The sequence below is a fragment of the Lipotes vexillifer genome, unplaced genomic scaffold (assembly GCF_000442215.2).
Source record: "Lipotes vexillifer unplaced genomic scaffold, Lipotes_vexillifer_v1.1 scaffold788, whole genome shotgun sequence".
NCBI classification, from domain to species: Eukaryota; Metazoa; Chordata; class Mammalia; order Artiodactyla; family Lipotidae; genus Lipotes; species Lipotes vexillifer.
In genome coordinates this window covers 282,702-309,686 of record NW_006791862.1, presented here as the reverse complement: position 1 = coordinate 309,686, position 26,985 = coordinate 282,702, and the positions used below count along the sequence as shown (strand labels likewise).

At 37.4% G+C, this 26,985-nt stretch overlaps 1 protein-coding gene across 1 annotated transcript in view; it reads right to left on the bottom strand.

Moving 5' to 3' along the window:
* SYNRG (synergin gamma) overlaps positions 1–26,985 on the bottom strand; it is a 92,699-nt gene that overhangs the window by 60,630 nt on the left and 5,084 nt on the right. The window contains 5 exon segments of the mRNA XM_007464882.1: positions 2,145–2,256; positions 2,768–2,873; positions 3,558–3,688; positions 20,185–20,303; positions 24,368–24,408. Coding sequence (XP_007464944.1) covers positions 2,145–2,256; positions 2,768–2,873; positions 3,558–3,688; positions 20,185–20,303; positions 24,368–24,408 — 509 coding nt within the window.

Sequence of the window (26,985 nt, the reverse complement as noted above, 5' to 3'; positions counted from 1 at the left end):
AAAAAAAAAAAAAAAAAAAAAAAAAAAAAAAAAAAGGCTCTCATTTGAAAAATGGGGACACTATATGCTTCTCTTTTGGATCCATGAAATAAAGCCTGTAAGCATTAAAGTTCTATGAAAGATGCAAAATGAATATGCAAAATTACTGCCTTAATGAATTTTGTTTAAAAAAAGCCATGTCATAATGAATCCCAATTCTCCCAATAATGGTTACTGAGAGTGTGTATTTAAGCTCTCATTTTGGGTTCTCAGATCAGTACTGGTAGAAAACAGTAACAATGCAAAACTGACAGCTACTATGGATATACTAGCTGACTGTTTAGGCTAAACCAACTTTTTTTCTTTTCTTTTTTTTTAGGCTAAAAATTTCTTTGCATTTGACTGGAATTATGTTAATTCTATGTGGTATATATTTTGGCTTAGAAACTCTTGTAGCTATATATATATATATATATATATATATATATATATGATTAACAAGAAGTATAAAAATTATGCGGTACAGTTTGTATATTCAATATTTTAAGGTAAACAGTCTATGGGCGTTTATGCCTCTGGTGGTAGAAAGGCTGGAAACTTTTTACATACTTTAGGCCTAGGTTTAAGACCCTAGCTGGAGAAGCTCTGGAAATTCCTTGGGCTTGCTTCAAAAAACTATTTTTCTAGCGAAGCATGAAGCAGTTAACTAGAAACAGCTAACTGCACACATGTTGACTGAACTCAAGAGATTACTTGAACATCAAAACACCAATTTGTTACTTAACAATGAAGTTTTTAAACCATACCCAGTTGTCCAAAGGGGCCATTCTATATGGATAGAAAAGTATGTGACCTAACAATGACCATTCCTTTCTGCCTTCTTCTCCTTTATCTAATTAGGTTCCATGCTGGGTCCAGTTTTACCATCACAACGACTATACTAAAATTTACTGACTAGCTTATTCAGCTTATAATTTTCATTTTTAGGTATGTTTTTCCTTTCTGAACTCATTCTGATTGCTAATATCCATTCCCTTTTCAATATCAGTATATATTTTACTTTGGGGCATATGTTTGTAACGATAATCTGAGTATATAATCTAGCAAGTGAAATTAATAGCACAGAGGCAAAGCTGTCCCAGAAAGTCAAGAACTCGTTACTGTGCCAATATTAGATTATGTCCTCCTGATATCACCTATAAAAGGTACCTATAAAAATTGTCAATGTAATACATGCCTGCAGAAAATAGCACTTGCTGAATGATTTATGAAAACTATTCACGTATTAATGGTATGTTATTCTTGAAATCAGCTGAGAATGTCAAAATATCAAATTTAAAAAAAGGATGTGGTAACAGTTATGTGAAGATAAGGCTCATTTCAACTGCTAAATGTTTAAAACACATGCCAAGAACCCCCCAGAAATATCTCTTTACCCTGCTCTATTAGGTAGTTTTCTTTTGCTTGTTTGATGGTAAATGAAAATAAAAACTACAAAGGAATGTATTTTAAAAACTAAAATTTCACGAGAAATATTATTTAATCCATGACTTTTTTAAAAATTGGAGTTTAGCTGCTTTACAATATTGTGTTATTTTATATTGTACAGCAAAGTGAATCAGCTATACATATACATATATCCCCTATTTTTTGGATTTCCTTCTCATTTAGGTCACCACAGAGCACTGAGTAGAGTTCCCTATGCTATACAGTAGGTTCTCATTAGTTATCTATTTTATACATATAAATCCATGACTTTTTAAAGGAGACATTTAGAAAATTTGTAAGTTTCATCACACTGAATAAAATCTGAACTAGTACATCAAAAGTAAAACTATTTTAAAATAATGAGGCTGAAATGGTAAACTTGCTTATTACATTTGTTTTTAGTGAATGGATTTTACTAACGTTAGCATATTCATTTATACAGAAGATTTACAAGTTGTCATACTGACATTTACTAGAAGACAAAGAGGTTTCCTCCCCCACAAGATTGTCTAGACCAGAGCTCTTAACCCACTGTAAATTTTAAAACATCCAAATCTGTACTTAGCTTGAAGGAGTTGTTCAACATTCACTCTCGGCACACACACATAATCGTCAATTAAACACACAGGGACTATAAGTCACCTTCCAACAAAAGAAAATTTTTAAATTAAAACTACCTGGTTTCTTAGGGTGTGATGCTGGAGTAGGATGCATCTTAGCGTCTCTGGAAAACCCATCTAAGTTTCCTTTTATGGCTTCCAAAGCATCATCTCTACTCTTCTCTCCTGTCTGGGAGACAATAAATGTATATATATTCCTTCACTTGTCTCTCACACTTCGTCCTAATCCACATAAGTTGAAAGAAAAGTGCAAATATTCGTCAACTTACAATATTTTTACCACATACTTTGGATAGTGAATTTTCCAAGTCAGAAAAACATTGACATAAAGCGAAGGAGTAAAACAACACTCTAAAGAAGATTATTAAAAGGCCCATTTAGAAATACTTTAGGCTACAGCTGTTAGATATTAAGTATCCAGTATTAATGTTTCCCAAGAAAAGATTACAAGCATTCCAAAGGCAGAAAACAAGAGTTGAGAAGATAATGGCTGCTATCCCATTCCCTTCAACAATAAAGTATCTTTACAGAAAAAGAAAAGTCCTTTGCTTTCGGACTTAGACAAAACCAAAACAAATCAACCACAGCCTCAGCTTGCACTGGTGCCCACGTAACAAAATCCACTAATGACTTAGAAGAGGCACATTCGGGGGGGTATGCTGTGTGCCGGAATACGTTACCTTGGGTTTCACACTACTCAGAAGTCTGAGCTTTTGCTTCTGCTCTTCAAATTGGCGTCTTTTTCTTTCTTCTTCTAAGAGCTTTTGCTGCTGTTCAAATCGTTTTCTGAAGGAAAAACAATCTAGTAAAGAGCCAGCTTCAGGGATTATCAACTGTTATATTCATATTTCTTCTACAAAGTCATCTTGCATTTCTAGAACTAAAAACTTCACTGATAATTATATCTAATTTTCTGAAGACAATCCTATTTCACCACTATATTAATTTCCAAATATATGAAATAAGTCTAAAAAGTGATTTACCTAAATTATAGACGTGAATTTATTTCCTGTCTAATTTGCAGGGGAGGAGACAACATTTTACATTCAAAGTAATTACAAAAAACAGAGAGGGAGGTAGACGAAATAAAAACACTCTTTGCTCTGCATACAAAAAAGAAACCTCTACTTGAGGGGGCAGTATACATGAGAAAGAGCAGCGGTTCTGGGACTCAGGAAGCCCGCACTCGGGTCCAGGTCTTACTGGTAACTGTGTAACCCAGGCTGACACTTGCTTATTTCTTTGGACCTCACTTTCCCCAGATGTAAAGTCAGAGGATTGAATTACAGGATCTCTAAGGTCCCTTCTGGCTTTAAACTTTTAAATAATAAGAGTATTTTAAAGAGTTTTAAAGGCATCGTGACTGTGCCGTAAAGGCACCGAGCTTCAAATCTGCACTACAGATCACCTGACAATTTTAAAATTGATTGCTATCATGTATCTTTATCCTTGCATCCTGAGATCTCTTACTGCTGCTCCTCGGCAAACTGCTTCTGCATGTCTGGAGTGTACTGTGGGCCTGGAGGACGCATTCCTAGGAATGGTGCTTGTCCCAGGTAAGGCATTCCTCCTGCTGGTATTGGTCCCATTGGTATCCCTGCCTAGAAAAAAACAGACAAAGACTTAAGCTTAAAAAAACACAATTTCTCCTTTTCTCCTTTTTCTTTTTCCTTTGGCTGCGCTGCACAGCATGCAGGATCAGTTCCCCAACCAGGGATTGAACCCATGCCCCCTGCAGTGGAAGCACGGAGTCTTAACCACTGGACCACCAGGGAAGTCCCCACAATTTCTCCTTTTAATTACTACAAAGAAAAACTGTAACTTCCATAAATTTTCTTATTTTTAATTAATTAACTATATAAAGGCATTTTAATAGAATATTTAATATTATTCATTAACAAACTATATAAATGCATTTAAATACAAGATTCAAAGAACACAGGCTAAAAATGAAAAGCTCCCCTTAATACCTTGCCCCTTCCATTTCCTTCATGTCTTCAAGGGGACCACCACTGCTAGAATAGTCTGAGGGTGTGCATGTAAAATCTTCCAGTCTGTGTGTGTAAGGCTGTGTATGTGTACAACTCACAAGTTATATCTGGTGAGTTTACTGATCCATACTCTTTGAGAAGAGGTATCATATCTTACATGACTCTGTATTTCCAGCAATAGATAAGCACCTGGCATATGGTAGTTATTCCACAAATGAGACTAAACAAATGAGATTAAACATGATTTTCCAATATGATAGGATAATGATTATTTTGATATTCATTATCATAGGCTTGACTATCCAAACTTTTACAGAAAATATCAATAATAAAAAAAATCAATAGTAAATGACCTATCAATACAACAGTATAAAGTTTACTGAAGTGGCCAGAAGTAAGAATGGTATTACACAACAGCTAACCACAAAATCTAATACGAATAATGATGATGATGATGATGATGATGATGAAAATGATGGCAATGGATAATTTTTACTGAGTGAAAATTCCTGTGTTATTCAACCTTCTCCCTGAAAAGTTCCCCTTCAGTTCCCTAACTTGAAACTTGGCTGTCCCTGGAAGCCCTCTCATTTGGAGACTGCTACTTTTCTTCCAACATTTCCTATAGACGGGCAATATTCCTCCTTGCTTCTCCTTAAACCCTTTTTCTCCTCTTTTCCTTCAAAAACCTGAACACATTTTAATTTCTTGCCATCAGACTTCATCATTTACTATCCTAACTTGTTTATGTCATCTACTGACCCTCAACTCCCTCACTCTTCAACTAAAGGCTTCAGAACCTTGCTATGGTCCATTCTACTCCTGAACTGCTCTTGGTGATGTCAATAATCATATGGATGACTCATCTAACACTGTGGCCTTTCAGGTCTCCTCATCACAATCATGTCCAACATACCATTCCAGTTTCCCATTCCACGGCCATCTCCCCTGATCATCCGCCCCAGTAACTGCATCATCTCCAAAATCTTGATTTTAAACATCCCAACACTTGACCACCACCTTTTATCCTTCCAGCTCATGTACTCCAGCAATTCTCTTATTTCATTAATACCTCCCTCCCATCCATTAATCTTACCACTTTCTCACTGTCCATCATCCTCATCATGTCCTCACTTCTCTTCTTGCTCAGCTTAGACTCCAGGATTCAATATTAAATGCCTCTGTAAACATCCTTAGCTCCCTTACCTCTGGCTTCCTTGGTATGGTCTCCTGGGAAACCTCATTCCTGGTTAGTCAACTAATCACCTTCTCTTATCCTTACAACCAAACCATTTAACCTTGCTGGAGGAAAAAACCTTGATGATTCACCTTAAATTCCTGACTACAGATCTCAAATGGATCCCCAATGCAGGAGTCTTATGAGGACTCCTACTATGTAAGATTTCAACCCTTTGACATTTCTTGAGATTTGCTATGGCCCAGCATATTTCAATTTTAATAAATATTCCATGTTTGCTTAAAAAGAAAGTGTATTTTGCAATTGTTGGGAACAGTGTCCTATTTATCCACTAGTCAAGCTTGTTAAGAAGGTTGTTTAAACCTGTTATCTTTACTGATTGTGGATTTGCCTATTTCACCTTGTTTTTCTGTCAGTTTCTGTCTTATACATTTTGAGGCCAGGTTATTAGGTGCATACAAACTGTTGATCTTTCTGGTGAATTTAATCTCTCATCAAAATGAAATATCCTCTTTACCTCCAGGTTTTTAAGGCTTTTTGCCTTAAAGTATATTTTGTCTGATTTTCCTTTAACAGAAATCATGTTACTGTTTCCCTCAAATAAAAAAGTATTTCTTTTGAACTTATCCAAAACACCTTCTTGTTCTGAACCTTTACCGAGACAGTGGAAGATTGTTTTAAGGTCTAGAAGTAATGTAATATGTGTAAAGCACCTAGAACACTGTCTAGTACATATAAGTAAATAACAGCTACGATAGAAATAATTATCTTTATACATTAGAAATATACTTTATACATTAGAAACAATACTAATGACAGAACACCTTCAAAAACAGTAATGATTCAATATTTTTCTGAAACAAAATAAGATTCCTCAAGCAAATACAGAATTAAGCAACTAGATAAGAAAAAAGAACACAATAGTTATAGGTATCATTTTACTGTGTTCTTGCCATATGTCAGCTATAGAACTAGGCATTTACATACATTTTTCTCAATATATGTGTAAGATCATCAGAATTAGGGATATTTCTGATGATGATCAATAAGAAGACCTTAGTAATAACACTTATGAAGCCTGTACTATGTTCCAGGGACTTTTCTAAGTGCTTTACATGTATTAATTAATTTAATCCTTACAACAAATCTATGCAGTAGGTGCTACTATTATTCGCATTTTACAGATGAGGAAATTGAAGCAGAAAATAGTTAAGTATCTCACTCATTACTGGCAAGTGTCAGAGCCAGGATTAGACCCAGGCAGCTTCTGGTCCCCAAACCCATGTTCTCCATCATTATGCTATGCTCCCTCTCCAGCTACCAACAACCACCATAAAATTCAAACTTAAAAAAAATTTTTTTTCTGTTTCTATTCATGTGCTCAGACACATACCTGTTCAATAAATACTAGCAGCCTGGAAGGCTTATGAATGGTTTCTAGTACTTTATAACTGGAATTCCAAATAATATTGCTTAGTTACTAACACTCCCTATTCTAAATCTTGAGTAGTAATGGCTATGCATACTTATTTTTAATCACACTGTGGTTCTCTTGCTGCTAAAAATTAGTGCCAGAGTCCTAGTATTACATTTCTTTTTTTCCCTCCCCAATCTATAATTTAATCAGCTCCTTATTTTTTCCAGTTTTATTGAGATGTAACTGACATATAATATTGTATGTGTTTAAGGTGTGCGACATGTTGATTTGATACACTTATATACTGCAAAATGATTAACACCATAGCATTAGCTAACACCTCTGCCATGTCACATAATTACCATTTCTTCTTTGTGGTAAGGGATTAAAATTTCTTTTTTAAATTTTGACTCAGTTTACTCAAGGCACACAAAACACAAAAGAAACCACCCAAATCATATAGGCTAAAAGACAAAATGAGACATTCCACAAAAATAATAAAGAATGAAAGAAGGTGTTATTATGCATATTATCTTTCTATTTATACAATTCTGTTCTTCAAGAAGATTCAAACTTGCTAAATGGCATTTTGTGTTTCTCCTTCTCCTGAAAAGTAACTTTATACATTTCATAGAGTCTAATTTTATACATTCTTTTGAGATCTAGATAAACCAAAAGGTTAAGAGACACTAATCCTTAGCTATACAGTTAGTGAATAACACAGCAAAAGAAATAACTCAGAAACCTGAGATACATCCAATAAACTACTAAGAAGACTAAAAGAAGTTCACCCCAAGTTGAAGGATTCTGAAGGGTACTGAAGATTTGAGTAAGTGGAGAGGTACGACAGTAAGACTAAAAGAGTAAAAATGTCGATTTCTTTTTTTTTCATTTTTATTTATTTATTTAATATTTTAAAATATATATTTTTAATTTTTATTTATTTATTTAATATTTATTTATTTTATTTTTTATTTCTGGCTGCCTTGGGTCTTTGTTGCTGCGCGCGGGCTTTTCTCTAGTTGCGGTGAGCAGGGGCTACTCTTTGTTGCGGTTCCCGGGCTTCTCATTGGGTGGCTTCTCTTGTTGCAGAGCAGGGGCTCTAGGCGCGTGGGCTTCAGTAGTTGTGGCACTCGGGCTCAGTAGTTGTGGCTTGCGGGCTCTAGAGCACAGGCTCAGTAGTTGTGGCGCATGGGCTTAGTTGCTCCGCAACATGTGGGATCTTCCCGGACCAGGGCTCGAACCCGTGTTCCCTGCACTGGCAGGCGGATTCTTAACCACTGTGCCACCAGGGAAGTCCCCAAAATGTCAATTTCAATCAAAATCACGACAGGTTTTATATGGAATTTGACAAGCTTATCTCAAAATTTATACTGAAGGGGACGTGACCATGAATAGCTCTAATTCTTTAAAAGAAAAAGGAGGATCCACACTACCAGATATCAAGGCTTATCTTGGGCTAGAACAATTAAGACAGTAAGGTGTTTACTGATGTAGAGATAGACAGGTATAGCAATGGGACAAATAGAAGAGCTCAAAAACGAATCCAAAGCATATAAAGAAATTTGACATTACAGGAGTAATCTTAGAAATCAACAGGCAAAGAATGCCCTGCTGGGCTTTCCTGGTGGCTCAGTGGTTAAGAATCCGCCTGCCAATGCACGGAACACAGGTTCGAGCCCTGGTCCGGGAAGATCCCACATGTCGCGGAGCAACTAAGCCCATGCGCCACAACTACTGAGCCTGCCCTCTAGAGCCCGCGAGCCACAACTACTGAAGCCCGTGCCTAGAGCCCGCAAGCCACAACTACTGAAGCCCGTGCGTAGAGCCCATGCTCCACACAAGAGAAGCCACCACAGTGAAAAAATAAATTAAAAAAAAAAAAACAACAATGGGCTGCTGAGAGGAATTCCCTGACAGTCCAGTGGTTAGGACTCCACGCTTCCACTGCAGGAGGCATGGGTTCGATCCCTTGTCGGGGAACTAAGATCCCACATGCCGCACAAAAAAGAATGGGCTATTGATAAATGGTTTGGGGGACAACTGTCTACTCAAATGGGAAATAATAAAATTAGACCCTTCAGCCTCACACTGATACCAAAGAACAATTCCAGGTAGGTTAAGGACCTATATATAAAAAGAAACTTTAAATTTTTTAATAAGAAAATACAGGAGAATATCATTATTACCTCAGGGTAGGATTATGTCTTAGATGAGACACAAAAAGCTCAAACCATAAAAGAAATGATTTATCCATCTGACTTAACTTCTATAAAACATGACACCATAAACAAAATTAAAAGGCAAGCCAAAGACTAGAAGGAGATATTGACAGCACAAATAACCACGAAGGTCAGAATCCAGAATACATAATGAACCCTTAGAAATCAATAAAATCAAAACAAAGAGCAAAAAATTGGAAGCAACTTAAATATTCATCAACAGAAGAATATATATTCATGCAATGAAATACTACTAGCAGCTATATGAACAAACTTGGCATCATTCCACAACTGGGATAAATCTTGGAGAAAAACGATGTTAAATGAAAAAATCAAATGCAAAAGGGAACACACATACAAATTTAAAACCTAGAAAATATTATATAACATTCATGAATATACAAACATATATTTAAAAAAGTACAAAATACATATGGAAACAATAAAAAGTGAATTCATGACAGTGATAACTATCTCTGGGGAAGTAGAGGAAGAAAATTATACCTATATTGTTAAAGTCTTTTAAAAAATGTGAAGCAAATATGGCAGGTTAAAATTTGATAAAAGGATGACATGACTGTTTAAGTAGAAAATCAAGAGGAATCTACACAAGAATTCCTAGAACTAATAAGTGAGTTCAGCAAGGTTTCAGGTTACAAGACAAATATACAGAAATCAATTTGTTTTTCTATATACTAGCAATGAACACATTAACGCAGAAATTAACAATATAATGCCATTTACAATTACTCAAAAGAATGAAATACTTAGATGTAAATCTAACAGAACATTCACAAGACTTGTATGCTGAAAACTATACAATGCTGATGAAGAAACCAAAGACCTAAGAATGGAGAGTCATATCATGTTCATATATTGAAAGAATCTTCATATTAAAGATGTCAATTTCCCCCAAGTCGATATAAAGGTTTAATGTAATTCCTACCAAAACTCCAGCAAGAGCTTTTGTAGATCTAGACAACATTATTCTAAAATTTTATGGAAAGGCAAAGGAACTTAGAATAGTTAAAACAATTTTGAAAATAATAACAACGTGAGAGGAATCAGGCTTCTATAGCTAATGAGACTGAACCAGTAATGAAAATCTCCCAACAAAGAAAAGCCCTGCCCTGAAGGTTTTGCTGGTGAATTATACCAAACATTTAAAGAAGAAATAATAGCAATTCTTCTCAAACTTTTCCAAAGTACTGAAGAGGAGAGAGGTTATGCTAAGGCCAGCATAACCCTGGTACCAAAGCCAGACAAAGACACTACAAGAAAAGAAACTACAGATCAATATCCCTTATGAACACTAATGCAAAAATCCTCAACAAAACACCAGCAATCAGAATTCAGCAGCATAGTAAAAGGACTATAAACCATGACCAATTGGGATTTATTCCTGTAGTGCAAGGCTGGTTCAATATATGAAAAATGATCCATGTAAATACCACATATTCATTTCAATGGATGCAGAAAAAGCATTTGACAAAATACAACCGCATTTCATGACAAAAAACACTCAACGAACTAGGAACAGAAAAAAATTACCTCAACACAATACAGGTTATATATGAAAAACCCACTTTGAACATCATACTCAAAGGTGAAAGACAGAAAGCTTTTTCTCTAAGATCAGAAATAGGGCAGGGGGGACTTCCCTGGCGGTCCAGTGGTTAAGACTACATGCTTCCACTGCAGGGGGCACGGGTTCAATCACTGGTTGGGGAACTAAGATCCCGCATGCTGCGCGGTGTGGCCAAAAAGAAAAAAATGAAATAGGGCAGGGATGCCCACTTTTACCACTTCTATTCAAAATAGTAGTGGAAGTTCTAACCAGAGCAATTAGGGAAAAAAAAGGAATAAAAGGCATCCAAGTTATAAAGGAAGAAGTAAAATGATCTGTTTGCAGATGATGATCTTATGTGTAGAAAATCATAAAGACTCCACAAAAAAGCTGTTAGAACTAATAAACTAATTCATCAAGGGGCAGGATACAAAGTCAACACACAAAAATCATGAGCCAACCTCGCTATACGGGTGTGGGAGCCAAAAGAGGTGAAGGAATGTCAGCAGAAAAAATTACTCTTCCCACCAAAAAAAAAAGGCATAAAATGCTCAAAATTAAATGAAAAATGGACTGTTCTAGAACTTAGAAAAATATATTATTCAAATATTAAATGGAAATAAAGCTTTCAGATTGTATTTCTCCCTAAGCACTAAGAAAGTGAGGTATGTACCACTAGAAAAAACTTGACATTAAAATAATGTTTTTAAATCATGTGCATTTCTATACACAAAAAAAGAACATCCAAAAAGGAAATTACAAAAACAATTCTAGCATCAAAAAAACAAACAAACAAACAAAAACTTAGGAACTAACTTAACCAAGGAGGTGAAAGATTTATCCAATGAAAACTACCAAAAACTGCTGAAAGAACTGAAAGAAGTCATAAATAAATAGAAACACAATGCATGCTTCATGGGTCGGAAGACTTAATATTGTTAAAATGTCAATATTACCCAAAGCAAACTACAAAAGCAATCCCTATAAAAATACCAGTGATGTTTTTGCAGAAATAGAAAAACCCATCCTAAAATCCATACTCAATGGGACTTCCCTGGTGGCACAGTGGTTAAGAATCCACCTGCCAATGGAAGGGACACGGGTTCAAGCCCTGGTTCGGGAAGATCCCACATGCCGCGGAGCAACAAAGCCCATGCACCACGACCACTGAGCTTGTGTGCCACAACTACTGAGCCCGTGTGCCTAGAGCCCATGCTCCACAACAAGAGAAGCCACCGCAATAAGAAGCCCACGTACCACGACAAAGAGTAGCCCCTGCTCTCCGCAACTAGAGAAAGCCCACGTGCAGCAATGAAGACCCAACACAGCCAAAAATAAATAAAATATGAAAAAAATATATTAAAAACAGAAAGAAAACAGTATACCAAGTCCTCAAAAAAAATTTTTTAAATAAAATAAAATAAAATTCATACTCAAGGGACCCTGAATAGCCAAAACAATCTTGAAAAAGAAGAAAACTGGAGGACTCAGGCTTCCTGATTTCCTGCTACAAAACTACAGTAATCAAAACAGTAATGGTAGTTGCATAAAGGCATATAGACCAATGGAAAAGAATAGAAAGCCCTAAAATAAACCCTTGCATATATGGGTCAAAATGATTTCTGACAAAGGTACCAAGACCATTCTATGGGTAAACGACAGTCTTTTCAACAAATGGCGGTTTTCAACAAAACTGGACCCTTACCGAACACCATATACAAAAATTAACTCCAAATGGATCAGACCTAAAACAATAAAACTCTCAGTAGAAAACATAGAACAGAAACTTCATAATACTGGATTTGGCAATGCTTTCTTGAATATGACACCAAAGGCACAGGCAACAAAAGAAAAAATAGACAAGGTGGACTTCATGAAAATTTTAAAAATCTGTATGTTAATAGGCACAATCCACAGAGTAAAAAGGCAGGCCACAGAATGGGAGATAATATTTACACATTACATATATGATAAGGGGTTAATATCCAAAATATACAGGAAACTCCTAAAACTCAACAACAAAAATCTCAGTTCAAAAATGGGCAAAGGGGCTTCCCTGGTGGTGCAGTGGTTAAGAATCCACCTGCCAATGCAGGGGACACGGTTTCAAGCCCTAATCCAGGAAGATCCCACATGCCGCAGAGCAACTAAGCCCGTGTGCCACAACTACTGAGCCTGCAATCTAGAGCCTGTGAGCCACAATTACTGAGCCCGTGTGCCACAACTATTGAGCCTGCACTCTAGAGCCCCCAAGCCACAACTACCAAAGCTCGTGCGCCTAGAGCCTGTGCTCCACAACAAGAGAAGCCGCCATGATGAGAAGCCTGTGCACCTCAACGAAGAGTAGCCCCCGCATGCCACAACTAGAGAAAGCTCGTGGGCAGCAATGAAGACCCAATGCAGCCAAAAATAAATAAATAAAATAAATTTTAAAAAAAGGACAAAGGAACTGAACAGACATTTCTCCAAAGATATACAAATGGCCAATAAGCACATGAAAAGATACTCAACACTAATCATTAGGGAAATGCAAATCAAAACTATAATGAGAATTGAGAGCAGAGTCTAAAAGAGATATTTGTACACCCGTGTTCATAGCAGTATAACTCACAATAGCTAAAACATGGACTCAACCCAAGTGTCCAAAGACCAATGAACGGATAAGCAAAGTGTCATATATACATACAATGGAATGTTAATCTTAAAAAGGAAGGAAATTCTGCAATATGCTACAACATGGATAAACCTTGAGCACATTATGCTAAGTGAAAATAAACCAGTCACAAAAAGACAAATACTGTACGATTCTACTTACATGACGTACTTAGAGTAATCAAAATTATAAAGACCTAGGGACTTCCCCGGCAGTTCAGTGGTTAAGACAAAGCGCTTCCAGTGCGGGGGGGGCGCAGGTTTGATCCCCGGTCAGGGAACTAGGATCCCACATGCTGCGCAGTGCGGCCAAAAAAAAACCCCAAACCCAAAAAAACATAAAGACCTAAAGTATATAATGGTGGATGCATGGGGCTGAAAGGAGGGGAAAATGGGGAGTTACTATACAATAGGTACAGTTTCAGATTTACAAGATGAAAAGAGTTATGAGGATGGATGGTGGTAATGGCTGCACAACAATGTGACTGAATTTAATACCACTGAACTGTATACTTAAAAATGGTTAAGGTGGTAAACTTTATGTTATGTGTATTTTACTGCAATAAAGTTGGCGAAAACATGGGAGGAATCAATCTTACATAGCTACTGTAATCAAGACTAGTAGACACATAAGTCAATGGAACAGAACAGAGAACCTGGAAAAACACTCACATAAACATGCCCAACTGATTTTGACAAAAATACAAAAGCACTCTGATGGAGTAAGGACAGCCTTTTCAACAAATGGTACTGGAGCAATTGGACATCCATCGGCAAAAAAATAAACCCCAACCAAAGTTTCATACCTTGTACAAAAGCTAAGAACGGATCGTGGACTTAAATGTAAAATGTAAAACTTTTAGAAAAAATAAAAAAATATGAGAAAAATCTTCAGGATCTAGGGCAAGGCGAAGAATTCTCAGACTTATAGCAATGCATGTTTTATCAAGTGAAAAACTGATAAATTGGATTTCATCAAAATTAAAACTTTTTTCTCTGAGAAGGACCTTGTTAAGAGGATGAAAAGACAAGTGCTATGGTCTGAATGTTTGTGTCTCCCCCTAACTCATATGCTGAAATTCTAACCCCCAAAGGTGATGGTATTAGTAGGTAGGGCCTTTGGGAAGTGATTTAGGTCGTGAGAGACAAAGCCTCATGAATGGGATTAGTGCTCTTAAAAACAGATCCCACAGAGCTCCCTAGTCCCTTCCCCCAGGGAGGATACAACTAAAAGTCTGTGACCTGGAAGAGGGTCCTCACCCTATGCTGGCACTCTGATCTTGGACTTCCAGCCTCTAGAACTGTGAAAAATAAACTTATGTTGTTTATAAGCTACCCAATCTCTGGTATTTTGTTATAGCAGCCTGAACAGACTAAGACAACAAGCTACAGACTGGGAGAAAATATGTACAACTCAACAGTAAGATAACAAAAAAACCCAACAAGAAAATGGACAGAAGACAGGAAGGGACATTTTGCTGAAGAGAATGTAACCATGGCAAATAAGCACATGAAAAGATGTCCAGCATCATTAGTGTTAAAGAGAAACCAATATGGAGGCTGCACTTTGAATATACCCCTAGACCAAAGGCTCACAGTAACCAAAATGTAACACTGTCCTGAGTTCCTCGAAATGCTGACTCTGACTTTAAACAAAACCTAAGCTTTCTTCATGTCAATGTGACCTTACAGTTTCCTAGCTAATCAACTACAAACAAGTAAGCTTAGCAATGAAAAGGAAAGTTTCTAGAAAATAACCACAGTAGAACACAATGTACTCCTTCATGTTTCTAATGAACTGTAAGTGCTGAAAGCACTTGCGGTTTGAGGTCTCCCTGTTGGGGAATACTTTGTTTCTTGCCCAATAAAATACTCATATCAAGTAGAGCTCCTTGAATTTTCTTTTGACATTAGTCATTGGGGAAATGCAAATTAAAATCATGAAATATCACAACACACCTATCAGAATGGCTAAAATAAAAAATAACAACACCAAATGCTAGCAAGGATGCAGAGAAACTGGATCACTCATATATTGCTGGTGAGAATGTAAAAGGGTACAACCACCCTAGAAAACAGTTTCTGTAAAAACTAAACATCCAAATACCATGCCACCCCACACTCCTGGGCGTTAATCCCAGAGAAATGAAGCCTTATGTTCACACAAAACCCTCTATTTGTCATAGCTAAAAAGTAAAAAACAGCCCAGACAACCTTCAATGCGTCAATGGTTAAACAGACAGTAGTATATACACAATAATGGAATATTACTCAGCAATAAAAATGAAGTACACGCAACAACTTGGATGAACTTCAAGGGAATTATGCAGAGCAAAAAAAAAAGCCAATTTCAAAAGGCTAGTGATTCAATTTAGGTAACATTGTTGAAATCACATAATTATAGAAATGGGAAACATATTAGTGATTGACAAGGGTTGGGGGGTATGAAGTGGGAGGGAGATGAATTTTGCTATAAAATGTCAACATGAGGAGATCCCTGGGGTGATGGGAATGTTCTGTATCTTGACTGTATCAATGCCAACATACCGGCTGTGATATTATACTGTAGTTCTGCAACTTGTTACCACTGGGGGAAACAGGGAAAGGATCTCTTTGTATTATTTCTTATGTACATGTGTACAGACATTTACCTCAAAATTAAAAGTTTAACGAAAAATGTTTTGATAAAGCTGTGCAATTACCTCACACATGTTCATCATATAGTCTATTCTTCCCTATATACTTGAAATATTTTGAATAATAACTTTAAAATTTATTCTAAATCTTGTGAAGTGTGTTCTGAGTTTGGGGGAGTGGAGGGCTATGCGGCAACCAAGACTAATTTTCATCTTTGACTTTTATCTGAAAGTGCACCCTTCAAACATTTAAGGGGTGACTAAAGAATAATGGGTATTCCTCATACATGTCTGTGGTTGGTTCAGGTTATTAAGTTTGAGGGAGAAAAATAAGACCTGAATGAGTTTCTCCTTTAAGAACAGTGAGCAGCTTCCAAGCAGTATAATGCCTGTCAGCAAGAATACGGTTAAAGAAAAAGATTTTGGCTTCTTTACTTTAGAACCATTAATCCTAAACTCCTGATACTCAGGGAAATTATTTGGGTGACATCAAATCTGGTAGTTCACTTTCTTATTGTTTTTCTGCATGTTAGAGATCCTTACTGGTTTTGGTTGTTTCAAACTCTTAAAAAAGTTTTTTTTAGATAATTACGCAAGTTATAAAACGTTTAATGTGAAAATTAATGATTTTAAAATTGTGGGCATTCAATGGCGGTCCAGTGGTTAGGACTCTGCGCTTTCATTGCTGAGGGCACGGGTTCAATCTCTGGTCAGGGAACTAAGATCCCACAAGCCCCCCACCGCCCCCACCCCTAAAAATTGTATCAGTTGTTAAGATTCAGTGGTAAGTTTACTAAATCTTAATTAGAAACACATGGTATTCTTTGGTAGATTGTTTCCAATTACTTGCTGCCCTTACTATAAGATGACACATCCCTATGTGGTGTGCGTTCCTCCTGGTATACTCTCCTAATGATGTTTTGAGTCATACTACTTTGTGAGAAGTGACTGATAAATCCTGCCTCTGAGAGAAAGCTTTAAAAGACATCACAGGGTTTGGCCATCTCTGGGATGTCCTTGGTAAGGGTCTCACAATAAAGAGAACATGCAGCTGAATCAGCTAACTCATAAATGACACGTATCATAAATGAGAAATAAATCTGTTTCTGTAAGTCACTGAGACTTGGGGATTTTTGTTTCTGTAGCATAACCTAGTGAAAGCTGAGTAACTTGGACTTAAAACCTACAAAAGCTCAATTTATTCGTATTTTCTTCTTACTGGAGGTGAATAAAGAATGATTTGGAAGTTTTCCTAAATCTTTACATACAACATAGAAGCTTTATTTGCTTAAATGACTTTGACATGACAATGGTTTAAACTTAAGTTGATTGCTAACTCCCATTATTTATAATTTATATACATGTGCTATTATACTAATATATACATAAAACATGCAGGAATAGAAAATTTTAAATAATTAGGTAAAAATGAAATATATGGCATTTAAAATATTAATAGTACAAAATCCTTTTGTTCTGGTTTATTTGTGACTGACTTTTTTTTCTTTCTTTCTTTCTTTTTCAATAATATAACACTTCGGAGTCAGCCAAAGATCTGACTCCTGGATTCAGTTTAGTTGGTTTAAAAGGGTATCATGCTTGAAGAAGATAATTTACCAATGTGGGTAAAGCCCATTCCTTAGGCTGTACTTATTAATTAAATCATGATACTATCAATTTCACTCACCAATTCTAAAACCAAAACAAAAGCAAAACAAAACAACCTTATTTGCTTTAATTTACACTATCTATGATCACGACCAGCTACGCAGGGACATAAGCTCAGCATGCTAGCAGGAAAATTCTCTTCAGTTCCCCTGCAACTCTCATTCAGATTCTCATTTATGTCTCATTTTAAGTGTTATTAATTTTTACCTAAATTCTCCTTTTTAAATATAAAATTTACAGAAAATGTGGAAGAACAGTATAATATATATTTTTTTGTTTTATTTTAAAATTTTTTGGCTGTGCCTAGGGCCTTGCAGGATCTTAGTTCCCTGACCAGGGATTGAACCCACACCCTTGGCAGTGAAAACACGGACTCTTAACCACTGGACCATCAGGGAATCCCTGGAAGAACAATATAATATTAACATTTTGCCCTATTTGTTCTGTTTTTTGTTTTAAATGTTTGTTTTAATATTTATTTGTTTGGTTGCGTCAGGTCTTAGTTGCAGCACGCGGGATCTTTAGTTGTGGGATGTGGGATCTAGTTCCCCGACCAGCGATTGAACTCAGGCCCCCTGCATAGGGAGCATGGAGTCTTATCCACTGGACCACCAGGGAAGTCCCTGCTCTGTTTCTACACATACATACACTCTTTTTTTCTTTTGCTGAACCATTTGTGGGTAAACTGTAGACATAATTTACTTTTTTTTTTTTAAACAAAGAGAAAGTAAACATGAGGTTTATAAACTCCAATAAGTAACAGTACCTAGCTAGAATTTGGTAATATTGTTTTGATTCATCATATTTATTTTTTGGTTACCCTCTGTTTATAACAAATGAGGTTTACTACTTACTTAACAAGAAAAGATTCCTTTAAGAATTTGCTGCAAACCTAACCAATTAAAAATATTAATTAAATAATACACGCCAAAAATCATGAAGGTGATACTCAAATGACTAAAGGCTGGGAAACACTGGTAATTAAGAACCCAGGCTCCAAAATGTAAGACAGCTTTGGCTTCAGTCTCTGTTCTGAAACAAGCTGTATGACACTGAACAGGGCACTGAATCTCTCTGACTGCAGTTTCCTTATCTATAAAATGGGAATAAAAATATTACTTATAGAGTTGTTATGAGGACTGAATGATATAATGCACACAATGAATATAGCACAGGTAAGCAACAAATGGTGGTCATTATTATTATTACTGCTTATTACCATTATTCAAGAAAGAATGTTTTAGACAGAAATGGGGGTTGTGAGCCAATGAAAGCATGGAAACATAGTCAGACAAATATTAAAAACAGAACATGAAATAGTGTCATGCCACTGGAAAGATCAGTCCTGATATTAACAATATAAGAAATAAAAATTTCTTGCCACTTCCTGCTCACTGTGTGCCAGGTACATTTCCAAGTGCTTTATATAATTCCTTTTTCAATTCTTTCTATAACCGTACAGGCAGGTTATTATTAAATCCCCGTTTTACAGGTAAGTGGCAAAGCTAGGTCTGTCTGACACCCATGTTTTTTTTCTTTAATCCCCCCACCCCCCAACCCCACCACCTTCTGTGGCTGTTCCTCTTCAATCTCCTCTGTTTGCAACTCACTCCCTTAGATTTAAACTCTGAAATTCTGAAGGCTCTATCCTGGACTATTTTCTCCATCTACAGGGCTCTTGGATGTTCTAGTTCACCCCTATGGCATCAATTACCTTCTATGTGTGCATGATTCCCAAATCTATAATTTTCAACCCAGAGTGAAAAATCTGGAGTGCCAGGTCAACTGATTGTCTCTGGACAGCCCCACTTGAATATTTCATGGGTCCTTAAAAATCAACAATTATGTTCCAGCAAACAATCTCTTCTGGTGTTTCTTTTATTAATAAATGACCAGTGGCTCATGCCGAAAACGGGGAATCAATGTGATACCACCTTCTCCTTTATTTTCAACATCCAATCCTTCATCAAATTCTCTTCATTTTATTTCCTAAGAAGTTCTCAAAAACATCCATCTCTGCACCTACCTGCTACCACCCTAAGTTAAGCCAACATCTCACCTGCTCTCACTACATCAGCCTCTTAATGATTCTTCTTACATCCACTTTCGCTCTCCCCTCTCCTTCTAATCACTCTCCAATCAGCAGTCAGAATGATCTTTTTGAAACACAATTATGATTGCGTCATTCCACGCTTTATACCAGTCAATGGCTCTCTGATGCTCTCAAGAGAGAATTCAATGTATAAATAGTCAAGTAACAGACCTACTGAAGACACAGGTTCAAATCGTGGCTATGCTCTGAGCATCCTCACAACACTTCAGTTTCCTCATCAGAAAAATGGAGATACCACCTCTTTAAAAAATTGTTATGGGGATTAGATGAGACAATTCAATATAAAGCAGTATCTAAGCCTTGCAAATGACAATACTGCTCCCTTCATAAGAACAGCAGAGTTCTTCTAACAATGTGATTTCACGGCATCAGGTCCCTAAACTTTCCAAGATGCCATTCTATAATTCTTCTAAGTAAGTAATCAAATATAGAGGTCACCAGATTTTTCTTAAATGATTTATCTTTTTTTTTCTCTTACAAACATATATTCATTTTATTTTGAAGGAAGCCACCTAAGATGCAGACTACACTTATTTCTAAATATAACATTAAGCTCCTAGTATGTAGCTCTTAGAACACAGACAGTTAACAACAAACGATAACTTTGCAAACATTGGCTAAAGAGGCAAGTACCTGTATAGCAATAGGTCCCTGGGACATTTGAGAGCTGTAATTCATTCCTATCATGCCTTGCACGTTAGGCTGCATGACAGAGACCATAGGAAATCCTTGTTGCTGCATCGGCATCAGACCTGCTGAAAAAACATAAAGATATCACTAAGGTCAATGTGTTTTACAGTTTATTTTCTTAAAACCATAAGCATCTAAAGGACTTGTTACTTGGGAGGTGGCACAGTATAGAGGAAAAGGCACAGGCTCTGGAGTGAGACAGACTTGAGTATGAATTCCAATTCCATCATTTACTTAGCTATGTGATCTTGGGCAAGTTACAAAACTTCATCTGTAAAATGAAGATAATAATACCTATTCCACAGAATTTTTGTGCATACTTAAAAAATACACAATATGGCCTAACTGGCCTTCAAGATGGCCCCCAGCAATCTCTGCCTCTTGGTATTCATATCCTTGTCCTTCCCTCCCATACTGAATAGGGCGGACCAGAATAACCAATAGGATATTGTGGAAATGACGGTGTGTAACTTCTAAGGCTGGTTCTTCTTCCTTTCCCTTTCTTTTTTCTTTTCTTTCTCACTCCCTTCCTCCCTCTCTTTATCATATTTATTTATTTATTTGGCTGCGCACAACCAGGTCTCAGTTGCCGCATGCGGGTGTGGGATCTTCGTTGCGGCGTGTGGGCTCTTAAGTTATGGCATGTGGGATCTAGTTCCCCGACCAGGGATTGAACCCAGGCCCCCTGCATTGGGAGCGCAGTCTTAACCACTGGGCCACCAGGGAAGTCCCCCAAGGTTCCTAATAACCACTGCAGCTTCCTTCTTGCTCTCCTGGATCACCCGTTGGGGAAACCCAGTGCCACATCATGAGAATACTCAAGCAGTCCTAGGGGGAATGGAGAATCCATGTGGCAAGGAACTGAAATCTCTTGCCAAAAGGCAGCACGAATTTGCCATCTATGTGAGTGAGCCATCTGGGGAACAAATCTACCAAATCCATCAAAGCTTCCCATGACTACAGTCCTAGTTGACATCTTTAATGCAATCTCCTTGGCCCTAAGCCAAAATCACCTAGTGAGGCCACTCCCAGATACCTAACCCACACAAAGTGTAAAACAGTAAAATGTTTATTTTCTTTAAGTTTTGGGGTAATTTTTATACAGCAGCAGATTACTAGTAGTTAAGAGTTAATACTAATTAACACTAATTAAGTTACTTTTAATACATAAGTAGTTAAGAGCATGAACTCTGGAAGCCAACTAAAAATGTCACTTGCTAGGTTTGGGACCTTAAGCAACTTGATTAACTTCTTTCTGTGCCTCGGTTTCACACCTGTGAAACTGTTTAATACCTAATATGCTCAAAGAAATGATATTCCTCTTCTCTTTCCTTACACGAATAGTTAATAATAACACCACAAAACAGCTATCAGCACGCCAAGTATATAATGCAATGGCAGGAAAACCAACATGAAAGTATGTTTTATAGTACAGTACATCCCAAACTTTTCCAATGAAGTATTCCCAAGAGTACAGGAGAATAAAGATTACGTCCCTTCAGGGATTTAATAAATATGAAATGCCTACCACATTTTAGGCACAGTTCTAGATACCTGGTGTGCAACAGTGAATAAAACAAAATCCCTACATAGCCTGAACACAAATTTCATCCTAATTTTGCACTGTACAACATATTACATCCATGCTGGTTCTAGTATAAGGAACTTTTTAAAATCAAATTTTGATTTAAAAAAAATCAAAGGTCTGGTAAAGTATAACATATTTATCTTGTGGATTCTGTGTACCTTCAAGGTTATTCATACAGAGTTTAATTTCAGAAGCATGGACACCACATTTGTCCGTAACATTTATCAGTGGCAAACTATTCATTTATATTAATCATTTTTTCAAATATTTGAGGGCCTACTCCATGTCAGGCACCATTCTAGGGACACAACATTGAACAAAGTCAGGTCTTTGCTCTCATGGAACTTACACTGTAATTGGGGGAGACATATTAAAAAAAAAAAAGTGAATATCAGGTGGGGATGGGGGAAAGGAAGAGCCAGGGAAAGGAGTGGTTGCTGTTTCATAGTCAGAAAAGGTTTCTCCAAAAGGGTGGCATTTAAGCAAGGACTTGAAGGGAGTGAGCCATGAGGATATTTGGTTAGAGTATTCTAGACAAAGGAACACCAAATGCGAAGGCCTTGAGGTGTCATGGAGAATTAGAGTGCATAGACTGGGGACTTCCCTGGTGGCGCAGTGGTTAAAAATCCGCCTGCCAATGCAGGGGACACGGGTTCGAGCCCTGGTCTGGGAAGATCCCACACGCCGCAGAGCAACTAAGCCCACACACCACAACTACTGAGCCTGCGCTCTAGAGCCTGCAAACCACAACTACTGAGCTTACGTGCCACAACTACTGAAGCCCACGTGCCTAGAGCCTGTGCTCCGTAACAAGAGAAGCCACAGCAATGAGAAGCCCATATGCCGCAAGGAACAGTAGCCCCTGCTCGCCGCAACCAGAGAAAGCCCACGCGCAATAACAAAGACAGCCAAAATAAATAAATAAATAAATAAATAAATTTACCAAAAAAAAAAAAAAGCACACACAGACTGAATATAGCATAGTAAGATGTTTTCCCTCTTATGCCTTTGGACCTACAGTTTTATTTATTTTCATAAGTGTATTTAAGTTGAACAGGTAACTCAAGGATTTGGTACAACATTCAACGGCATAGAAGTATACACAGTAAAAAAACAAGTCTTGTTTCTCTCCTGTCTCCTATTCACCTACTCAATGATCTTGTAGCTACTCTTCTTGTCTGTTCCTTGTATACACTTTCAGAAATAACCTCTGCACAATTTAATGCCTTCAAAAGATCAAAAAGTCCACTCTAACATACTTTGTAAAAAAATCTTGAAAACAATTCCAAATTCCAGAAGAAAAAATATCAGGCAACCTTCTGGGCTCTCTTCTTGTCCTGTTCCTTTGCTCCATATGTAGATTTTTACTTGAAAGTTTATAAAAATGCAAAATGACGAGCGACAATAATGAACACACAACTCTCTAATGCCCTCCTAAAGTACAAAAGATCTCAAACCATTTGATCTAAATCTGGGACACATCTAATTACAGATAGCTTAAATAATGCATAAATGTGAGCACAATGAAAAGAATACAACTGACCCTTGGAAAAATTTACCTGAAACTCAACCTCCATCACTGATTATAAATGGAGACACTGACCACCTGCTACTGAGCTGCTCTTTATCATTCATCTCTACTGGTGACCTAGGAGTCTCTGTTTCTCTAGCAAGTCTACCATAACCAGTTAACACTGGCTTTGTGAGAAGGGCCGGTTTTCAGAGCAGCTTGGCCTGTGGAGACGAGGGGGGCACACTGGAGTGGGAGAAGTGAACAGAAAGAAGGGCAGACATATTCTTTCATCAGTTTTGTGTTCCAGTGACACAGAAGCATGAGTCAAGATTATATCCCTGCACTACTGTTTCCTTGAAGACAAAGCTAGAATCAGTACTGGTGGGCCCTTGTCTGAAACCAACAGAGAAGGGATATACCTAGTGGAGAAACTGTTAGGAATAAAACTGAGACTTAAAATAGTTTAAACGGAATCAGAATATGTGATCTCTTATGTACATGATTAAAATAAGACCAAATTCATATAGAGAAAACATAAGTATAAAATAACTAAAGGGGTTCATTTATTCATTCAACAAGCATCTATAAAGACCCTATTATTTTCTATCAACATGCTGGGTGCTGGAGATACTGACGAGCATAAGGCAGACATAGCCCCTGCCCCACGGAGCTAACAATCTAGAAGACAGACAGGAGAAAGATGGCATTCAGAGAACTACAACTCAGTTCATCTTTGTCACCTGTTTCTTTAATACTTTTGTCTTGAAAGTCTTCATCTCTGAGATTAAATAATAACCTGTCAATATAATGCTTAAATAAGTTTGGGAGAAATGAGGAATGATCCTTCTTATTTGCCAAATTACACAATTTTTGAGAAATTTTAAGAGTAAGCTGTCATAGAGGTTCGAGACTATAAGCAAATTTTACTCTATTTGGCAGCAATAGAACTTTTTTACCCACTTAATCCCCAAGTTCAGAAACATAATAGTGAAAAATGAAAGTTGAAAACTTAAACTTTCACGTACCTTGAGGGGGTCTTATTCCACCTGCAACTGGAAACATGAAGCTGAAAACAGAACAAAAATATATCAGGATCTTCCTATGTGCAAAGAGTTCAGATAAAACATGTAACATTTCACACAAAGTAAAAAATTATAGCCTGGGCCGTGGCATCTCTTCCATAGTACAATACTGAATTATCCACCATCAACACAGATTGACCATCCACAGGATGCATGACAGTCAGCATGTTAGTGTAGGGAGAAAATTTTTGAGCCAGAAGACAGAAGACCTTGAAACTGGTCCTGGTTCTGTCACTGTGTGACTCCCCTGGATTCCAATCTCCCCATCCATAAAATGAGAGGGCTGGATTAGATTCAATGCAGTGAACATTTATTGGGTGCCTACTACATGAAAGGCCTGAATGAGCTCAGTTTCGCTGAAGACACAGATGCAGGCAAATAACTTTAACATAGGACAGAATGTGCTGAGGGCTGTGAGAGGGCCAGAATACTAACAGAAATGAGAAGAAAAAGATTAATTTTATGGTTTATATCTTGGAAAGTTTTTTGGAGGTATCTCTTGAGCTGAATCTTAAAGAGAGGCACACTATATAGCTTGAGCAAAGTCTCAGAGGCTGGAGCTGTAGTGTGTTCAGAGAAATGATTTAAGGTAGAATATAAGATATAGGACTGAAAAAGTAAGCAAAATATAGAGGGCCTTTAAAATGTTTGATTTTATTTTGAGTACTGTATAAAGTCAGAGATTTTTTTTAAACTGTGATAAAATATACACAATATAAAATTTTACCATTTTAACCATTTTTAAGTGTACAGTTCAGTGGCATTACAATGTTGTACAACCATCACCATGATCCATTTCCAGAACTTTTTCATCATCACAAACAGAAACTCTGCACCCATTAAAAAATAACTTCCCATTACTTTTTCCCCGCAACCCCTGGTAACCACTATTCTACCTTCTGGCTTGATGAACTTGTCTACTCTAGCTACCTTATATTAAGTGGAATCATACAATACTTGTCCTTTTGTATCTGGCTTATTTCACTTAGCATAATGTTTCCAAGGTTCATCATGTTGTAGCACACATGAGAATTTCATTCTTTTTTATGGCTGAATAATATTCCATTGTATGTATGTACCACATTTTGCTTATCCATTCATCTGTTGATGGACAGCTGGGTTGGGTGTTGTGAATAATACTGCTATGAACATGGGTGTACGAGTATTTGTTTGCGTCCCTCTTTCAACTCTTCTGGGTCTCTAACTAGGGGTGGAATTGCTGGGTCATAGAGTAATTCTACGCTTACTTTTTGAAAAACTGCCAAACTGTTTTCAACAGCAGCTACACCATTTTACATTCCCACTAGCAATGCACCAGGGTTCCAATCTCTCCACATCCTCACCAACACTTGTTATTTTATGAATTTTTGTTTGTTTGTTTACGATAGTTATCCTAATGGGTATGAGGGGGTATCTTATTGTGATTTAGATCTACATTTCCCTGATGTCATACATTTTTCTCTAGTGAAATGATCAGAAATGTGCTGTAGGGCTTCCCTGGTGGCGCAGTAGTTAAGAATCCACCTGCCAATGTAGGGGACATGGGTTAGAGCCCTGGTCCGGGAAGATCCCACACACCGCAGAGTAACTAAGCCCGCACCACAACTACTGATCCTGTGCTCTAGAGCCTGTGCGCCACAACTACTGAGCTCACGCGCCACAACTACTGAAGCCCACGTGCTACAACTACTGAAGCCCGTGCGCCTAGAGCCCGAGCTCTGCAACTAGAGAAGCCACCGCAGTGAGAAGCCCACACACCGCAACGAAGAGTAGCCCCCGCTGGCCGCAACTAGAGAAAGCCTGAGCAGCAACAAAGACACAGCACAGCCAAATAAATAAATAAATAAAAGAAATACACTTACTAAAAACAATCTAGATTTATATATATTAAAAAAATGTGCTGTAGGTTTCTCTGGTAATGGGGTATGACAGAGAAGACTTGAAGTAACAAGAATTAGCCAAGAAACTATTACAATAATCTTAATAAGAAATGAAAAGGGTCATAACCAGAGTAGTGGGAATGGAAAAGAAGAGGTGAATGAAATCTATTTAAAAGGAAGAATCAACAGGACTTAGCAACTACCAGGATGGAGAACAGCACTGAAAAAGCAGAAAGGGCTGAAGATGCTGCCGAGATTTTGGGCCTGAGCAATTGTAAGGATGGTGACACTGTTTACCTGCTGACAGGAACCCAGTGTGAGCAGGTCTGGGGAGAAAGGTGTTAGGAGGGTGTCCATGAGGAGCAATCTAATAGGCAAGCAGAAAAGTAACTCCAGCTCAAGGGAAGGGAGCTGGATCCCTTCCCTTGCATCAATCTACCTAGGCTCTTTTTTTTTTTTTTTTTTTTAAAGGAATTCCTTTATTTTTATTTATTTATTTATTTATTTTTGGCTGTGTTGTGTCTTCGTTTCTGTGCGTGGGCTCTCTCCAGCTGCGGCAAGTGGGGGCCACTCTTCATCGCGGTGCGCGGGCCTCTCACTATCACGGCCTCTCTTGTTGCGGGGCACAGGCTCCAGACGCGCAGGCTCAGTAGTTGTGGCTCACGGGCCTAGTTGCTCCGC